At 37.4% G+C, this 16,714-nt stretch overlaps 2 protein-coding genes across 7 annotated transcripts in view; one reads left to right on the top strand and one right to left on the bottom strand.

The window, feature by feature from the left end:
- The window catches only part of Cnb (centriole duplication and spindle assembly protein centrobin), a 5,472-nt gene extending 3,687 nt beyond the window's left edge, over positions 1-1,785 (top strand). Inside the window, exons 6-10 of the mRNA XM_013308526.1 lie at positions 3-184; positions 463-565; positions 656-887; positions 1,001-1,089; positions 1,294-1,785. Coding sequence (XP_013163980.1) covers positions 3-184; positions 463-565; positions 656-887; positions 1,001-1,089; positions 1,294-1,464 — 777 coding nt within the window. The 3' untranslated portion in view covers positions 1,465-1,785. The remainder of the gene's footprint in view (positions 1-2; positions 185-462; positions 566-655; positions 888-1,000; positions 1,090-1,293) is intronic.
- A 1,953-nt stretch (positions 1,786-3,738) lies between these two features.
- Positions 3,739-15,719, bottom strand: LOC106115286 (WD repeat-containing protein 44). 6 transcript variants are annotated; one of them, XM_013308633.1, is made up of 19 exons: positions 15,526-15,719; positions 14,805-14,967; positions 13,634-13,758; positions 12,713-12,801; positions 12,152-12,247; positions 11,220-11,390; positions 10,424-10,545; positions 9,953-10,067; positions 9,686-9,829; positions 9,424-9,577; positions 9,154-9,299; positions 8,740-8,872; positions 7,466-7,582; positions 7,097-7,180; positions 6,232-6,433; positions 5,912-6,043; positions 5,134-5,511; positions 4,361-4,954; positions 3,739-4,113 (listed from the first exon to the last, which is right to left on the bottom strand). In XM_013308633.1, exons 1-19 carry the CDS (start codon positions 15,591-15,593, stop codon positions 3,973-3,975), a joined length of 3,174 nt encoding a protein of 1,057 aa, XP_013164087.1. In that variant the 5' UTR covers positions 15,594-15,719; the 3' UTR covers positions 3,739-3,972. The 6 variants fall into 6 exon arrangements, with proteins under 6 accessions (XP_013164087.1, XP_013164086.1, XP_013164085.1 ...); XM_013308632.1 differs by having other exon boundaries at positions 8,740-8,869; positions 10,418-10,545; XM_013308631.1 differs by having other exon boundaries at positions 10,418-10,545.
- Positions 15,720-16,714: the final 995 nt, after the last annotated feature.

The following is a 16,714-nucleotide window of genomic DNA, read 5'->3' on the forward strand; positions in this document are numbered from 1 at the left end:
AGGTGCAGAAGAGCGAGGTGCGCGGTCACTACCAGCGCCAGCTAGAGGCGGCTGTGCTGGCCAAGCTGCACGACTTCCAGGCGCAGCTGCAACAAGCACAGCAGGACATGGAGACGGAGGCACGCGCTAAGGAGAACTCTATAGTTGATACATACAATGTTCAGATTTCAAGGATCGAGGAACAGTGAGTCATTACAACTCCTATTCAATTTTTTACAGTATAAAGTAAAATAAATTATGTGTATTGTGTGAGGGATAGTGAGTGCAAAAAAGAAAGGAGAAGTAGAAAGCAAAAGCGTGGAAAGTAGTAGTAAGAATAAATATCCTCGATTTCAATAAAAATAATGCATCAGTAATTTTTGCAAATATCTTTGTGGCTGCGTGCTAATTAGACACTTTATATAAATAAAAATCCTATGGCTGTCTTTTCCCTCTTTTAATAAAGTGATTGTATATGTGCAGACACAAGCTGGAGGTGAACATTCTAGAAGAGAAGCAAAAAGAAGAGATCAAGTTGTACCGACTGCAGCTGGCGCAGGCTGCGGAGAGAATTGGATTCCTCGAGGTATTTATACTATTTGTTATCTGTATATTAAATTTAATTCCTGACAATATGATAGTGTATTAATCTCTCTTTGTTATAAATTTATTATAGAATAAACTAGAGACATATCGTCGTCGACGTGGTCAGATAGCGTCACAGCTGCACAGCGTGATGGAGGCTCAGTGGCGACAGGCGCTGCAGATACTCACCAATGGCCAGCCAGCCGCACAGACAGCAAGCCAGTCAGCTAGCCAGCATACCAGTCAATACAACAGTCTGCCAAACCCGCTGGCTATGGCCAGTCATGGGTTCGCTTCCTTAGATCTATCAAGACCTGATAGTGGTATGTAATTCAAATAATATTTTTTCATTAAGTTTGTCTGTTTATAATAATACATCGTAAACACTGTCAAAAGTCATTTTTAAGTATTTTTTAACTATTATTTTTTATGATAGTATTGGCTGCAACCAGTAACAGCAGACCTACTCAAAAACTTGCAACAGACGGACTGAGTGATACTGAACTACAGCAGTATGTTAACATGGTGAGCTCTTATTTATTTAAATTATATTTATTTATCTATTTTAAAGCTTAATAAAAAAAATTGTATTAAAATCAGTGTTTGTCAATTTTTTGTCAAATTTTTTAAAAAGTTTGCCTACTTAACAATTCATTCTCGTCACAATCGTTTTTTTCTTTTTTGCTAAAATGAAGTTTTATCTAAAGCTCAAAAATTAAATGATTCCAGTTGCTATCAAAGCCCGTTAACTTCGAGAGTAACTTAGACACTGAAGGCGAGGACCTGAAGCGGCCCAGCTCGGAGCTGCACGAGCCGCCCACCAGCGACCGCGCAGACAAACACGAGCGCAGAGACAAGACTAGGAAGACTTACATATCTAAACCACCCTGGAAAGCGTAGTGAATGTTTCTGACTGTTTCCACTGATAAACATGTTTACAATACGAAACAGAGGTAATCTGCATTTCTGCAAGTGTGCAAGTGAAGTGTGTTTGTGTTAATTCAAGATAAGTTGTCAAGACTCAAGAAAGGTACAGACAGGTAAATAGTTGCTAGTATGTATGTATAAGAAATATCTAAATCCATGTATGGATATAGCAAGATATTTGCCAGGATTGTGTTACAACCTTCAACTTTTGATTCCAAGTGCATAGTTTTTATTAATAGTGGAAGAGAATTGTGTGAAAAATATTTTCCGCTATCCTCAACAAATAATATTAGTTATGGCTTTGTTATAAAACTTAAAGATTAAAGATTTAGTAAAATTATGACAAATGAATTTAAAAGCTTTTGAGTATTTTTTTTTAATGTTGCTTTTATTTCCATAAGCATTATTTTTTTTATTATAGCGACATAATGAAATTGTCTATGGTGTAACAAAAATGCATTTTATACTAATTTTTTGATGAAACAATTCCGCCCTAAAATATATTTCCTATGTTTGAAATGAGTTTATAAATAAGCATATTTAATTGTTTTTTTTTGTAAGAAATATTTTCATGCAATATTTTATTGTTATTAATTATTATGTAGGATTTTTGTAAACTACGATGTTGCTATTTAAGGTAAATGTGTCAAGTAGAATACACACTATTTTTTAAACAACTTCCATAAGAAACCCAACCATTGTGACCCTTCAAACATTTTTTTTATTGTAGTGTTTAATAGAGGGTCTTTATAAATAAAGTCTTTTAATTAATCTTATAATGAGCAAGTCCATTTTGTATTCATCAGCATCAGCTCACTATAAGTCCCCACTGAGGGGCTCGGAGCCTACCCTAAGTTAAGGGTGGTTAGGCCATAGTCAACCACGCTGGCCAACTGCGGGTTGGTTGACTTCACACATATCTTTGAATTTCTTCTCAGATATGTACAGCATCACGATGTTTTCCCTCACCGTAAGAATGTCAGAACATATGTAAATCGGAAATCGAAAACACATACATGGTGGGATCCGAACCCAGGACCTGCAGATTGCAAGTCAAGTGCTTGACCGCTGAGCTACCAACACTCACTTTGCATTGTTGATAATAAAATTTTAAAATAACTCTGTTGTGTTTTTATTATTAACCAATCATCAATATATAATAAAAAAAAAACATAATTATTAACGATTTTATTTGCGATAAATGCGATCTAAACATAGACAATACAATATTTGATAAATACAATGGCATCCTGATCTCTATACAAAATACAATACTAAATAATCAATTTACACTTACTCATAGTCACATTTAAGGCAAGAACTTATTTTAATATAATTTCGCGTGACGATAAAAAGAAATTAAACAGAGCCTATCATACAATAACAAGAAAATAACAAAAAATAGTGTATTGCGTTTAATAATAAAGTTAATAGGAAAACATTAGTGATAGTAATCTGAATAAAATAAATTCAAAATACACATGTGTGCGTTACTTGTTTGTTTGTCTGCTCTCAAACCATCACTTTAAACTGTATACAAACAAAATAATGGCTATCTCAGTTTTTTTCAAGAAGAATAAAAGAGATGACATCTTACATTTCCGAAGTACACATACAAAAACTCTCACTTTCTTTGAAAAAAAATGTTGTATTTGTGTGAAAACCCACAGTAATTATTTGATATTATTTTGTATTTAATAAAGTTGTAGCATTCCATTGTATATCTTAAAGTAATTCAACAGAATAAGTTTTATTGCCATACTCAGAGTTGTTTAAAGGTTACTTAAACAGTTTCTTAGTGTAGATTTTATTTGGCTAATACAAACTTCAGAATTCAGAGTTAATAAATAAAAAAAGCAAAACAATTCTATAGTATAAAACCTATTTAACATAAGTAAATATTTACATAAGTTCTTTTCTAATAAATCTCATGATTAGCGTTTTGTCATAGACACTATAGTGCCTAAAATATTAAATTTCATTTTAAATAAAGGCATGTTTCTCTAAGCATCTGGTATAAATCTCATTTTTAATAGTTGCCTTATTGTCCTTTTTTAGCTAGAGACGTAAACTTCCAAATATAAGCATTTTTTGCCGTTAAATTGTACCGTTACTTCTAATTACGCCATATATGTTACCTGAGTGTTACACTCATTCATGTTACAATCAAGTAAGTCACATGGATATCATTTCATGTTACATTCGAGTAAATTTTAATTACTACTTGATATACTTGAATAAGATACCTGTTATATTGTAATAAGTCACCTTAATTGTAGTATGTTGCCTGAATGTGACTTCATGTTACAATAGACTAAGACACGTAAGAGTTAATACATGTTACTCTTAAGTGACGTGGGCGTTGTGTTACACACGAGTCAGGTTCGTGTGTTACCTGTGACACCTGAGCAGCTGCAGACAGAATGCGGCGGGGGCGTGGCTGTGGGCGGGGCTAGGGCCGGGGGCGGGGCTGGGGGCGTGCTATGCGAGCGCGGAGGCGGGCAGCGAGCTGTGCTTGGGCTTGGCTTTGTGCACAAACACCTTGATGCAGCCGTTGAAGTCAGCGCTCACCAGCACGTGTCCAGTCTGCGAGGATGACACCATGCCGCCCTCAGCCGCCTTCTGTTGGTACAAACGGTTCATATTTAACAAGAAATTACACGCGACTTTGTTCGCGCAATTAAAAAGAATCCAGTCTATGTCATGCGGGGATAATATACTTTCTATGCAAATACACAATCAAATCTTATTTTATAATATTAGTTTAGACTGACTTAAGAGATGAAAAAATATATCTTGAAAGAGAATGTGGCTTTTTACTATTGATCGTTTCAAAGTTTGTTTTTCGTTTGTAAGTTCGTTAACTCACCGCTTCCTCCCGTTCCTCTGGAGTGCTGCCGGCCATGTTAGCCTCCGCCTCCCTCTCGGCGATCATACGTATCATGTGGTCGGGGTTGGGCGCGAACACGGCGCACGTCACCACCGCGTTGTGAGCCTTTATACCCTCCCAGAAGTCGTTCCTGTCTCTCCTCACCGAACTGAACTTGGAGTAATCGTGATACGTCTTCCATATGTAAATACATTGGTTCTCTGATCCACTGACGATGTATTTCCCGTCGTGGGAAAAGGAGGCTTTAATTTGACTGGAAACGTTGACGTATCCTTTATATTTGCAAGAGAGATTTAAGTCTCGCAAATCGTAGAGTCGTATTCTACTGTCGTTGGATGTGACGAGTATCTTGTCGTCATTAGGCATGGGTTCTATGCCGCTGATCTTCCTGCCGGTGGAGTTCTTGCCGCGAGTGGAGCGCACGTCTATCTGCGTGTGGTACTTCAGCTGGTCAGTCGTGTAGAAGATGCAGCGGCCGTCGTACGTGCCCACCACAGCGAACTTACCGTTCTGACAGAAGTTAGCTGCGGTTATTAGCTTCGTCTTGCCGTCGACTTCGTTCCATACCGCCACCTGTGAATGCAAATATATATCTTAAAATTATAAACATTATAAACCTCTATTTGTCATATCTTTGGTCATCGTTACGTCGTATTAAACATTAAAAATAATTATTAGATAATTGTGGACAAAATTTAAAAAAAAAACATAAATCAATCTGTTCCTTAAGTAAATCCATCATCAGCGCTTACCTTCTTATCGGGAATATTCCAGAGCCTCAGTTTGCCATCCAGACTGCCGGAGAGGAAGTACCTGTCGTCTCTGGGATGGAACACGATGGCGGTCACGAAGTCAATGTGCTGGAAGCAGCAGAGACACTCCCCGCGGGAGATGTGCCACAGCCTCACCGTCTTGTCCATGGACGACGAGAGGAGGAAGTAGTTCTTTGACCAGGACACGTCTAGAAGATCTGACGTGTGGCCCGAGTACACGCAGAAGGGCTTGGGGCAGAAGGGCGCGGAGGGACCGAGGGGCGCCTCGGGGCTGGGGGGAGGGGCGGAGAGGGACAAGGACTCCTGTGACGGTGTCGGTGAGGATTTCTTCTCTGCGTTGTATTTTGTTCGCATGTCCTGGGGAACATTGTTACATACAGTTCTAAGTAAACATTTTTGCGACGCAAAGTACTGAATTTTGAACAGCACTGTACTATAATTGTGCATGAATGTACCATTGATGGGCCGACCTGTGTAACACTTATGAACTTGTCTGTACTACGTACAATCGGGGAATCTGTCGGTGTTCCACTTAAGCGACAAGCGTTAGAACGTTTCGTAAATATCGAAACAACGAAACGGTACGAAAAATGTCTGTCAGTGATACACGACTAATGGTTTTTTAATAATATACCGTCGTTTGAGCAACTGACTGCTACCAAAGTGGTACACCGCGAAGAGCCTTGACTGTACCAAAATGTAAACAACATAATGATGTAAGTAGTTGTGTGTATGTGTGTGTGGGGGGGGGGTGTACCTGGAACATGTGGTGTGCGTCGCGTGTGACCCAGACGCGCAGCAGTCGGTCCTGTCCGGCGGTGGCGAGCAGACGTCCGCACACGCTCATCTTGCAGCACCACACCGCGCCCGCGTGACCGCTGCCCATCTCCTGCACGACACGTGCTAATTACGACTTTATAACAACATTTTTAATAAAAATATAACAACCTTACAGAAATAATCCGTGTCATAGTGGTACAGACAGAAGTCAACTTTTTTTGTGCACGAATTAATTACAGTTTTTTTTTTAATCTTCGAATGATTACTATGGAATTCGGACAATGTAGCATTACTAACCTGTACATGCCGCACACATCCGTCAAAATCGTAAGGTCCTTTGTGCGAATTGGAGGCTTTCAGTTTAATGTTATGTTCCCCTCGCACGTCATCCGCGATGTCAGCCACGTCCTCCTTGTGACGCGCGTGCGACACTTCCTGCGCCAGCGACTTCGCCGCGTCCACTGTACGCTTCATCGTGCTGCCGAAGAACCGCTTCAACCTGCACACGTTACTGACGTCACTCACTGTCACATCTCTCATCACAGTGACACCTGTCATGGCAGTGACAGCTGTCATGGCAGTGACAGCTGTCAGTTTTGAAGTTATGTTAGCAGTGTGCGTCGTTTGTCACTGATTATTAATACGATAGATTATTGCAGCTTCACAAAATTGGATGGTGCTGTTTGTGAACATTTGATACAACTAAAATTAGCGTAATTGATTTATTTATTTATACATCTGAAACAAAGGTATACAATTTGATAATAAAAAATACACATAAAGCAATACTGTGAAAAAAAATACACAATGATATTTTATATATTCAAGATGAAATATGGAGATCAGAAAATCTGCAGCAATATTTAAAGCAAATAATTTCACACTATAATGTGTAGAATTAATGCAAATATTCAATTTTCAAACAATCTTCAAAAGCTAAAATCACGCATTAAAAAAACATCACAATACAACACACGGTAAAGTGTAAGTAAAAAAAAAAAACAAAACCTCTTTTAAATTAAAGCAAAATCCAAAACAGAAATAATGCGTAAACCGCAACACATTTGACACAACTGCGTCACAAGACATGTGTCAAATGTCAAACTGTCAAAAGGAAAATGTGAAACTGTCAGAAGCACATTAGTGATGTGATGCGGGTCACCTTGAGTTGGCCGCCACCCGGCCTGTCAACCGCCTGTTAATGTTGTCGTGCGAGTGGCACTTCACTAAATCGTTCATCAGCACTCTGAATCAAATAACTCACGTTCAAACCTTACAGTCAGAGAAATTAATTCACTTCCCACTCGAGTCACCAAAGGAGCTATTACTAAGCCCATATGTATGCTATGACAAGTTATCGACTTATTTGTATTGTGATTTAAATGACATTTTACCGAAATGGGTAGGAAATAAAAGTCCGCGACATGTTCACCAACATTAAGGGTCGTTTTCACTAGTTATGAATTTTCTTAGCCACTTGTATTGTGTCGTGTGCGTTGTTATAAAGCATAGTATATATGTATAAACGTACTTTTCAGTTTTTCTTCTGATGGCGGTGGTCTGCCTGTCAGTAGACTCGCGCTTGATCTCCTTCGTCTCGTCCTCCACTCCCCCCACACAAACACTCTCACTCTCTTCGTCGGTTTCTCTGCGAAATTACATTTCAAACATCTATTTGGTTTTATCATAACACTGATTAAATATATTCAAAGCTTATTTTTATAACAATTATATACACAACTAGCAAAGAAATCAGAGGCAACAAAATGTTCAATACTATAATACACGTTTGCCGATCGCACTACCACTCAATCGGCCTAATGGGAAAAAATCACTTAAGCCGAATGAGTCCATAGAATCTACATATGCATGTAAAAAAATATAATTAGTACAACTAAAGCAAGATAAATACCACTAACTAAGCGATAATACAATAAAAAAATAAAGGAGACTAAATACAAAGTTTGAGTAGAGAGTAGAGAGACAACATCGATAGTAAAGTGAGGGTAGTCATAAAACCTAGTGTCGACACTGAGGAGGGAGCTGCTCAAGTGTAGGGGGTGCGGGGGGTGCAGGGGGACTGAGGGGGAGCGGCGCACTCCCCTGCGCCATATGCTTTTTGCTTTTGTCTCTGGACTGTAACACAATTATCATTTTTTAACTAAATATTCTATTTTTTTTCTATAAAGTATATAAAATTGATTTTATATAACAACGAAAGGATTTTATGTAGTTTAGGGAAGTAATATTTTCAATAACGTAGAAGTATTGAGCGTTTACATTGAAAAACAAATTTCGGTCCTTCGAGCCGGATAGAAAATTTGCAAATGAAAAGCTTAAATTCAATTTAATAATATATTTCTAAAAGTCGACATATCAGAGAGACATACATATATAAAATTAGTCTAAATTGAGCTGGTTATATACAACATGCCACAATTTCCTATACATTTACAATAATTTACTCGCATGCGTTACGTTTATTATGCTTCATGCAATTCCCGCTTGTTATAGTCAATATTGAAAATGTTATTTTTTATTAACAAAAAAAAACAGATAATATAAATATGATCAATATTAGCAATATGTTGTTTCTGGTAATTAAAAATAGCGTATAAGTTAAAAATATCCTAATTTGAGGTGATTTTCGCTAGATGGCGCTGAGACAAATAATGTTAAGTGGTTTAAAACAACATAATTTCAGTTCCTCTGGTGTTGAAGATATTAATGGAGATCGATGACCCCTTTATAATAGTCTGAATGTTCGTTGGCATGAAGCCAAAGTAATAGAAAAGAGATAGTAACCTGGTGTTGTCGTCATCAGGCGGTCGTGCGCTGCTGATGTACTCGGAGGTGAGGCGCATGATGTGCAGGCTGAGCGGGTTGATGCACTGCGGCAGCTTGTGCTCCGCCACGCTCAGCGGCATACGTTCACCTGCAAAATATTTTATCTCACAATCAGAATATATATTGTTCCTTCATGTATTGAAACCAGGGTGTACAGATGCGGGGGAAGGGCTCTGAGAAGAGTGCAGTAGAACCTTACGCGACCAAAAAGAAAGATTTACGAATAAGAGAATGAAATAAATAAAGGTAAATAAAAAAAAATTCTACATTTACAGGTTCTGCTACCTATCTCTTGTCCATTTAAAATTATACGTAAATACGACGTAAATTACCGTATAAGAGGTATAGAGAGGGGTGCATGTGCATAGTTACCGGTGTCGAGGTTGAGCACGGTGACCTGCTCGAGGATCTCGATGTCGCTGAGCTGGTGGCCGGAGGAGGAGCGCGTGCGCAGCGCCGGCGCACCCGTCGGGGAGTCCCCGGCCGACCTCCGCCGCGTGCGCCCCCCCACGCTCTTCCTGCAACACAACATCTCATCTCTCTTTCCTTCTCACTACGAGAAACGGAGACCACAACATATTTTTCATAAGATCGGTCGAGGAATTGTTTAATTTATTCCACGATGTCGTAATGTCCTGGTACCTGGCGTGTCCGAGGCTGGCGCTGGTCTGCTGCATGTCAGGGGGCTGGGCGTGTTGTTGTTGCGCGGTGAGGTGCGCGTGCGCACGACCCTCACTGTGCGTGCGCGAGTTGCTGCGCGCCCTCTCCTCATCCTGCGCCCGCACCATACACTCTCCTACATATAAAGTCATTCATTTTAATACGAAGCTTAATTTTTTTACACTTTTAGAGTCAAGTTTCTATGAGTTATATATGTATAGATGGTCCTTCGAGACGGACGTACCCCGCACGGCCTCGTTGATGTCAAGTGCGGAGTGCAGCAGATGCGGAGGACGCTGCGCTGTACTGGATCGCGAGGAGCCGCTGGCGCGCTCGCTGGACCGCGAGGAGCGACACTCGCGCGCGCTCGCACTGCTCACATCGTTGCCTGACAAACATAGAGAACATATGTTATTGTTACGATTTTAGTACTAAATATAACATCGACTTTTATGGAGATATTTTTTTATTTAGTTCATGCATAATATGAGTTATGTGTAAAATAACTCACCATATTTAGATTGCGAGAGCTCTAATGAGTCCTGGAACTCTCTGGTCAGGGATTCTATGGTGCTGGCGGGGCTGGGCAGAGCCATTGTTTGGTTCAACGAGTGTGACAGTGAAGGCTGCAAGGATATCAATATCTTTCAGACCTATAGAGCTACGGTATAGACTATTCCATAACTGACGGAATTCGTTAAAGACTCAAGACTGGGTAATGTCTTAAGTCTTGACTTGTAATCTGTAAGTTCTTGGTTTCGAATCTCACCATGTACCAAACTGTTTTTCAACTTTATATTTGCATACGAACATTTAGTCGACGTTCTTACGGTGAAGAAAAACATCGTATTACAACCTGCACATATCTAAAAAGAAATTCGCTATTTAAAAAGAAATATATGTGTGCAGTCAACCTGCAGTGGGCCAGCGTCGTTGAATATAGCCTGCATGATGTAACGTGGTAGGTGGGGTGTACCTGTACCATCAGGTCATCGAGCTGCGGCTTGTCAGGTCGGCGCGGGTAGATGGGATCGTCACCAGCCGTGCTGACACTGCGCGTGTCCTCGCCCTCCCCGCACTGTGACTGCGACCCCGGCACCTTGTCTGCACCACAACGTAACACCACATTTGACCGTTTAAAATCCCCTTATGTTAAGCTCCTCTACGACCTCACAAGTAATCAATACTACAGGAGTTAGTTAATCAAAGATTGAGATCTTCTACTTAATCTCTCTACATGGAAAACATTCAAAATGGTGTCTAGTTTAATTACTATGTACCCTAGCTGCAGTAATATTGATGGATTATTAACTAAATAACATAGGTATTTTTACACAAAAGCATGAAACATATAGAGATGAAATTAGTTAACGATTGTTGGAAATAATTTAGGAAAAAAATACAAAAATATATTACACTAAAATAATCAATAATTTAAAATATATAGGAATTTCTGTGTTTGCGGTGTAGGAAATTCTACAAAGTTAACCAGGAAAATTCTTCATTCGAATGAAAAACGTAAAAACAACAATATGAGCTACATAAGAATAGGTACACAATAAAGTGTTCCATAAATTTTAATAACGAAAAGATGTGCTAAATAAATAAATAATACTACAAAAATACTACAGTAAAGAAATAAAGATATCTTTCAATACTACACTCACAAAATATGATATTTACACGGTTGGGTGATAGGTGTAAGGTGATAAACGTTGGGTATAAGGTATAGGGTGGAGTGGTGGAGTGGTGGAGAGGATAGGAGGTGATGCACTCACCGCGCCTCTTCCTGCGGGGCGGCGCGACGGGCTGCGCGGGGTGCGGAGTGTGCGCGGGGTGCGCGGGCGGGGCGGGCGCGCCCGACACGGTCACAACGGCCGGCGCACGCGCATGCTTCAGGCTGTTGGCCTTCGTGCTGGCGATCACGTCCGGCTCGGACGTCGCCAGCGCTTTAACAACACAACCCATCTTCATACACGCACTACTACGAAAACCGCCGCCACAGCCCTACGAAGTCAAGTCGACCAGGGGAAAGAAGCTAATCATTTGAAACTAACAAGTCAATATGGCGCACTCCACCGCATATCTGTCCTCCTGAATGTCGGGTGGGCCAAATTGATGTTCTATCAACTCCAATAAATTTGTTAAAAGTCCAAAAATTTGGCGTATTTCAGTGGCATAAAGGATGGGAACATGGATAACGGTAGATTAGCGCAAATTCTATTGCGCTAATTCACCATAGTATGCGGGAAATTAGGTAGGACAAGGATAACTAGCGACTATATCGTTCTTTTTCTAGACATAGATTATGTCATACATTGCTTTAGGATGTACAGATACATATTATGTATACCTTAAGTTTCAGAACATTTGATATCTATCTAAATGAACAGCTATTAACTAAACATGCTATATTTAAATCAATTTGTCATCTATATTTTATGACTTGATAAGAAAAAAATTCTACACAGTAAATAGAAGTCTGTGAAACATCTATATATATTTATCTTTAACTCTTATTTACAACATTACATATTCTCATATTTGTATATAATTAAAATACACTAGCATCTCCTAAGTCGTTGAAACGAATTCCGAGCCGTCATAAAGTTTGAAAGTGACTGTACCTATTTCTTATATGTAATGAATTAAACGCAACAACACAGATTGTTAATATGAAACAATTAGTTGATATTATGACGTCACTCACCATTCTGACTTCTATTGTCTGACGCTAAAGGGTCATCGGATATGGTTGATGGTTCCCTGGATGACGCAGAAGGTGCGGCAAGGTCACGGAAGTTTGCTGTAAAGTATACACAATACTATGAGTTTCCACTCATGAAAGACATATACAGAAATATATTTTCATCTCTTAAACTCGTTGTATAATAAATTAAGAAATAACAATGTGTTATTGGCCTTTCAGTAGCTTTCAAACAATAAATACAATCGTAGTCATGTCTTGTGAATTGACTTTTTTTTAATTTTATGTTTTTTTTTTGCTAAACGTTAGATAATCCTACATTTCTGTTTATAAAAAAAACATATTATAATGTGATAAATAAATTATTTTAATGACACATAAAAAAACAACAAAAAAGCATAATAAGTTAAATTTGCTATTCCAATTTTATAGGGGCGTATAATTAAAATAGCAAAAAGTAATGTAATTCCTTATTTAAATAACCTACCAAACATGTTCGTTATTGTAAACGAAATACATTAAAAAATAATTTTCCCTCAATATTTAATAGACAAAGTGACTCACAGTGCGTTTCGGCTGCGCCACTAAGTATCCTGCCGATGCGGCCCAGTGACGTCATACTCTGCAGGCTCATTGTGTCGTGCGATATTATTCTATAACAATACAAACCTTAGCTCAGTTCACACTATGCTTCTCTTTGTACTATGTTCTCATTAGTTAAAAAAATAATGACATGATAATAAATAATATAACGGCTTTCAGGCGCAATTGTCCAATATAAATATTTTACACACATACAGATTATTATCTTTAATTTAAATATCATATATTTAAAAAAAAAATCTGTCAAACGTAAATAGGAACAGTCTAAACTAATTGTTGTGAAGAATGAAATATTAGGTCTCTGCCAAAGACGTGGCATAATGGACACTAAGAACCTTTGCCTTTTTAGTTATAAAAATAGATAGGTGAAACAGAGAAGAGAATTGCGCGGGAAGTTGAAGTATGACGGCGTAATGTGGTCGTGAATAGTTAGTTGGAAGTTTATAATATAAATATTTATATAGTTTTAGTATAGTATATCAAGAACTTAATAAACGCACTTAGTGTTATTTTTTATATTATATTTACATTTGTTTTTGTTCATTGATCAATGCATAGGCAAATGGTTGACATCATTTACATATAGAACCTTAAAAGTTACAAATTAGTAGACCAACCTAATTTACTGCTCAAAAGGCAATAAATACAAACAAACATTACTAAGTTATTAACCGAATGGCTCTTTGATGTTGAATTGAATTTTATTTTCACATTTAAAAAGTTTTTATGTATATAAATTTTATTTTAACAGCCTAGAGCCTAAATAGCTGAACCGATTCAGATGAGTGTGTTGTCATTCAATTATTATTCCTTTATATATCTCTTTTTATAACTCTAGTCTGCCGAGTTACTTTTTAATTAATAAATAGAATAATTACTAACTTGAATGGATGTTCCAGTGCATAGGTATGGTCAGAAGGTAATGCAGTGTCGGGCACTCCGTCGTCCTCCTCCTCTGTCTGCATACAACGCCGCAACTCCTGGAATCTCTTGCGACCCTGCACCACCTGGGGAAGATCCACTGATGACATTAATAGTGACACATGTCAGCAATAAAGTCAAATGTAACCAATCCACTTCATAATGGCATTATAGCTTAGTTTGAGACTTAGCGCTATGCCACCTTAAACCTGTTGTATATAAATTGCCAGCCTGAATAGAGCTGAAGACTTGGACAATTACAATTTACAGTAATTGAGTTTTCACCGATGAAACACTATCACCAAAACATAACATTGTCATGTCTGTTTTGAAAGAGACTGACATTTCTGCACAGTTGTATTTTGTTTCACCCAAAACACTCTTTTTGATATAACACACATATAATATAACACAACAAAAATGTATTTATTTTGCAATGAAATTGACTCTATTCACACAATATACACTCATTGAATTCTATACACATTTCATTACATAAATAAAATACGCACCTCGCACAATAGAGTTACGTACTCCGATACAGTAATGACTTACTACTTAAATTATGCAAGTAATTATCCAACCAATACACTAATGAGTCTTCGGTTAAGTGGACCATAAAATATGCACTAAAAATTGTGCGACGTTGACTAATTTATTGTATAATAAGGAAAACTAATTATATTGAACAACAATAAGCATAGTAAAAATGAATAGGTAAAAGCAAATCACATAATACAACATTGTGTGTCAGGCTCCTCCGACAGGGTCAGGTATCTCGGCTTGCAGAGATTGCTCCCAGAGATCACCAGTAATATTAGGGTTTGCTAAAGTTCTTTAGTTAACTGGGTTGACTGAAGTGATCCATGACCTGTCCTCATGCACTAGATATGGAGTTTTGGAAACTATAGCCCTTACTAATCAAAATTGATAATGACACATTTCGAATTTTTTTTAAGATATGTGTAAAAACACACCATACAGAGCCAGCGTCATTGACTAAGGCCTAGTCACCATATTATAAAATTCTAACTTTGTAAATCAACAAAGGTCATAAAGCAACAATTACACTTTAGCACGAGCGTAGAACAAGTACTGTTCGTAAAATAAAACACATCATAAGTGGACTTACATTTTTAACACTAATCTTGTCATCTTCAACATTGGCATCAACAGCTGGTGTGCTGTGCTTGGTTGGTGGTGGCAACTCCTCCGGCTTTACAGCAGAAACCTTTTCCTTTAAGACTGGAGAACCACCATCAGTCACATTTATGTTCTTGCATAATGATGACCTCCTAAAATTAATATTAATTTTATTTGTGATCATATTCTCTCTTTCTAATAAGGTATTTATGTATATGATAGAAAGAGATGATAAAATAATTAATAAAGTAAGTCACATAATATCAAATTAATTGATATGGTAAACATATAACATTATATAAATTCGTTTAATTAAGGCTTGTGGTGTATATAATTGTCACATAAAGTTTTAGAGTGTGTATGTTTAATTGTAAATAATATTAATTATAGTAGCATAAGATTTTGTAAAACTATTTATTTCCAATTTTTTAACATGTAACATTTGATGACAGATTGTATTAACATAAAGGTGCGCCGTTTTTTGTTAGTCAATAGCAATCAAGGACAAATAACAAATTAAACTACGATAGAATTGCAAGTTAAAACGAACACCATATTGTATGAAGAATAATTAAAAAGCATTGCTTGTACATTTCACTATGCTTCATTCTAAGCATCTATGCAACACTGACGAAATATTTCTTTCAATTCTCGTATGATTTATATAAAAATAACATGTAAAGAACCTGAAAAAATAAACACTGTCTTACTTTGAACCCTTGATGGGTGTGAATTCCTCGGCGTCGTAAAACTCCTCCGAATCACTGCTGTCGCCCATTTTGTTACTTATACAACAAGTAACAACTTGTAGATCATATATTGTACACACTATGTTTACAACATCGTCCAATTATTAATTATTTACAAAGAAAGTTAAAGATTAATCGTACTGCCATTTTAACAGACTGACAGATTAAATCTATTCTGACAGTTGACAGTTGTCGTTTGATCAGTTTTAAAACAGCTGTTCAATTTAGTATTTTCACATCTTTTTAAACATTTAAATAAAATGCGTAAATATAATTTTAAAATTATGTGCTATGAAAGCAAATACATTATTTTTTTTATTAAGATCATACTGATGTTTATAACCTATTGCAGTGTTAAAGTTACTATACATTGTATATTTATCAAGTCATGCATATGAAACTCACTTGAACTATCATTGTTACTTGTAATTTTATGAAATTACCGGTTTTAACTAAAATATTTATTAATTATTTTTATTTTTAAGCGTTCTAAAATTGTTTTTTTACTTCCAGAGCTCAATTATCCTTTATACATAAAGGATAAACATTGATGTTACGGCAGACTTGGACGAGCCTTCTTCACGGCTGAGAGGCTGAGTGTCGATATATGACCTTAATTCCTGTTTGGTGCTAGGGAAGACAAAAAAATCATTAATTACTAGTATTCCATGTCGTAAGGCTTATGTGGGACACAATAGACACGTTACGGTTGTAGTCGCGCTGTAGCCCGTACGAGGCAAAGGTAACATGAGATCTCAGACACTGACCGTTGTCCGAACTATTCGTCGCCAGAATAGAATGATATTTTGTCGAAGTTAAAATTTTTCGCACTGTCTTAAAATATGCTTACATATGGCGATTTCGTTGACCTTGGCAGTCTGTTTAACTCGAAACAGTGTTTCGGAAAATAAAAGAAAAAACAATAATATCAATTCACTAGTTTTAGCCCGCGACTCCGTTCGCACGGTATTAAAAAAATATATTAAGTAGCCTATGTGTTTTTCCAGACTACGTTCTACATCTATGCAAAATTTTAGCGAGATCCGTTGAACAGTTCCGGTGACACCTTCAAACAAACATCCAACCATCCCTCCATACGTCCATCCATCCACCTAAACATTCGCATTTTTAATATTAGTAAGATTTATTG

This window comes from Papilio xuthus, unplaced genomic scaffold (assembly GCF_000836235.2).
Source record: "Papilio xuthus unplaced genomic scaffold, Pxut_1.1 DF827870.1, whole genome shotgun sequence".
Classification (NCBI taxonomy): domain Eukaryota; kingdom Metazoa; phylum Arthropoda; class Insecta; order Lepidoptera; family Papilionidae; genus Papilio; species Papilio xuthus.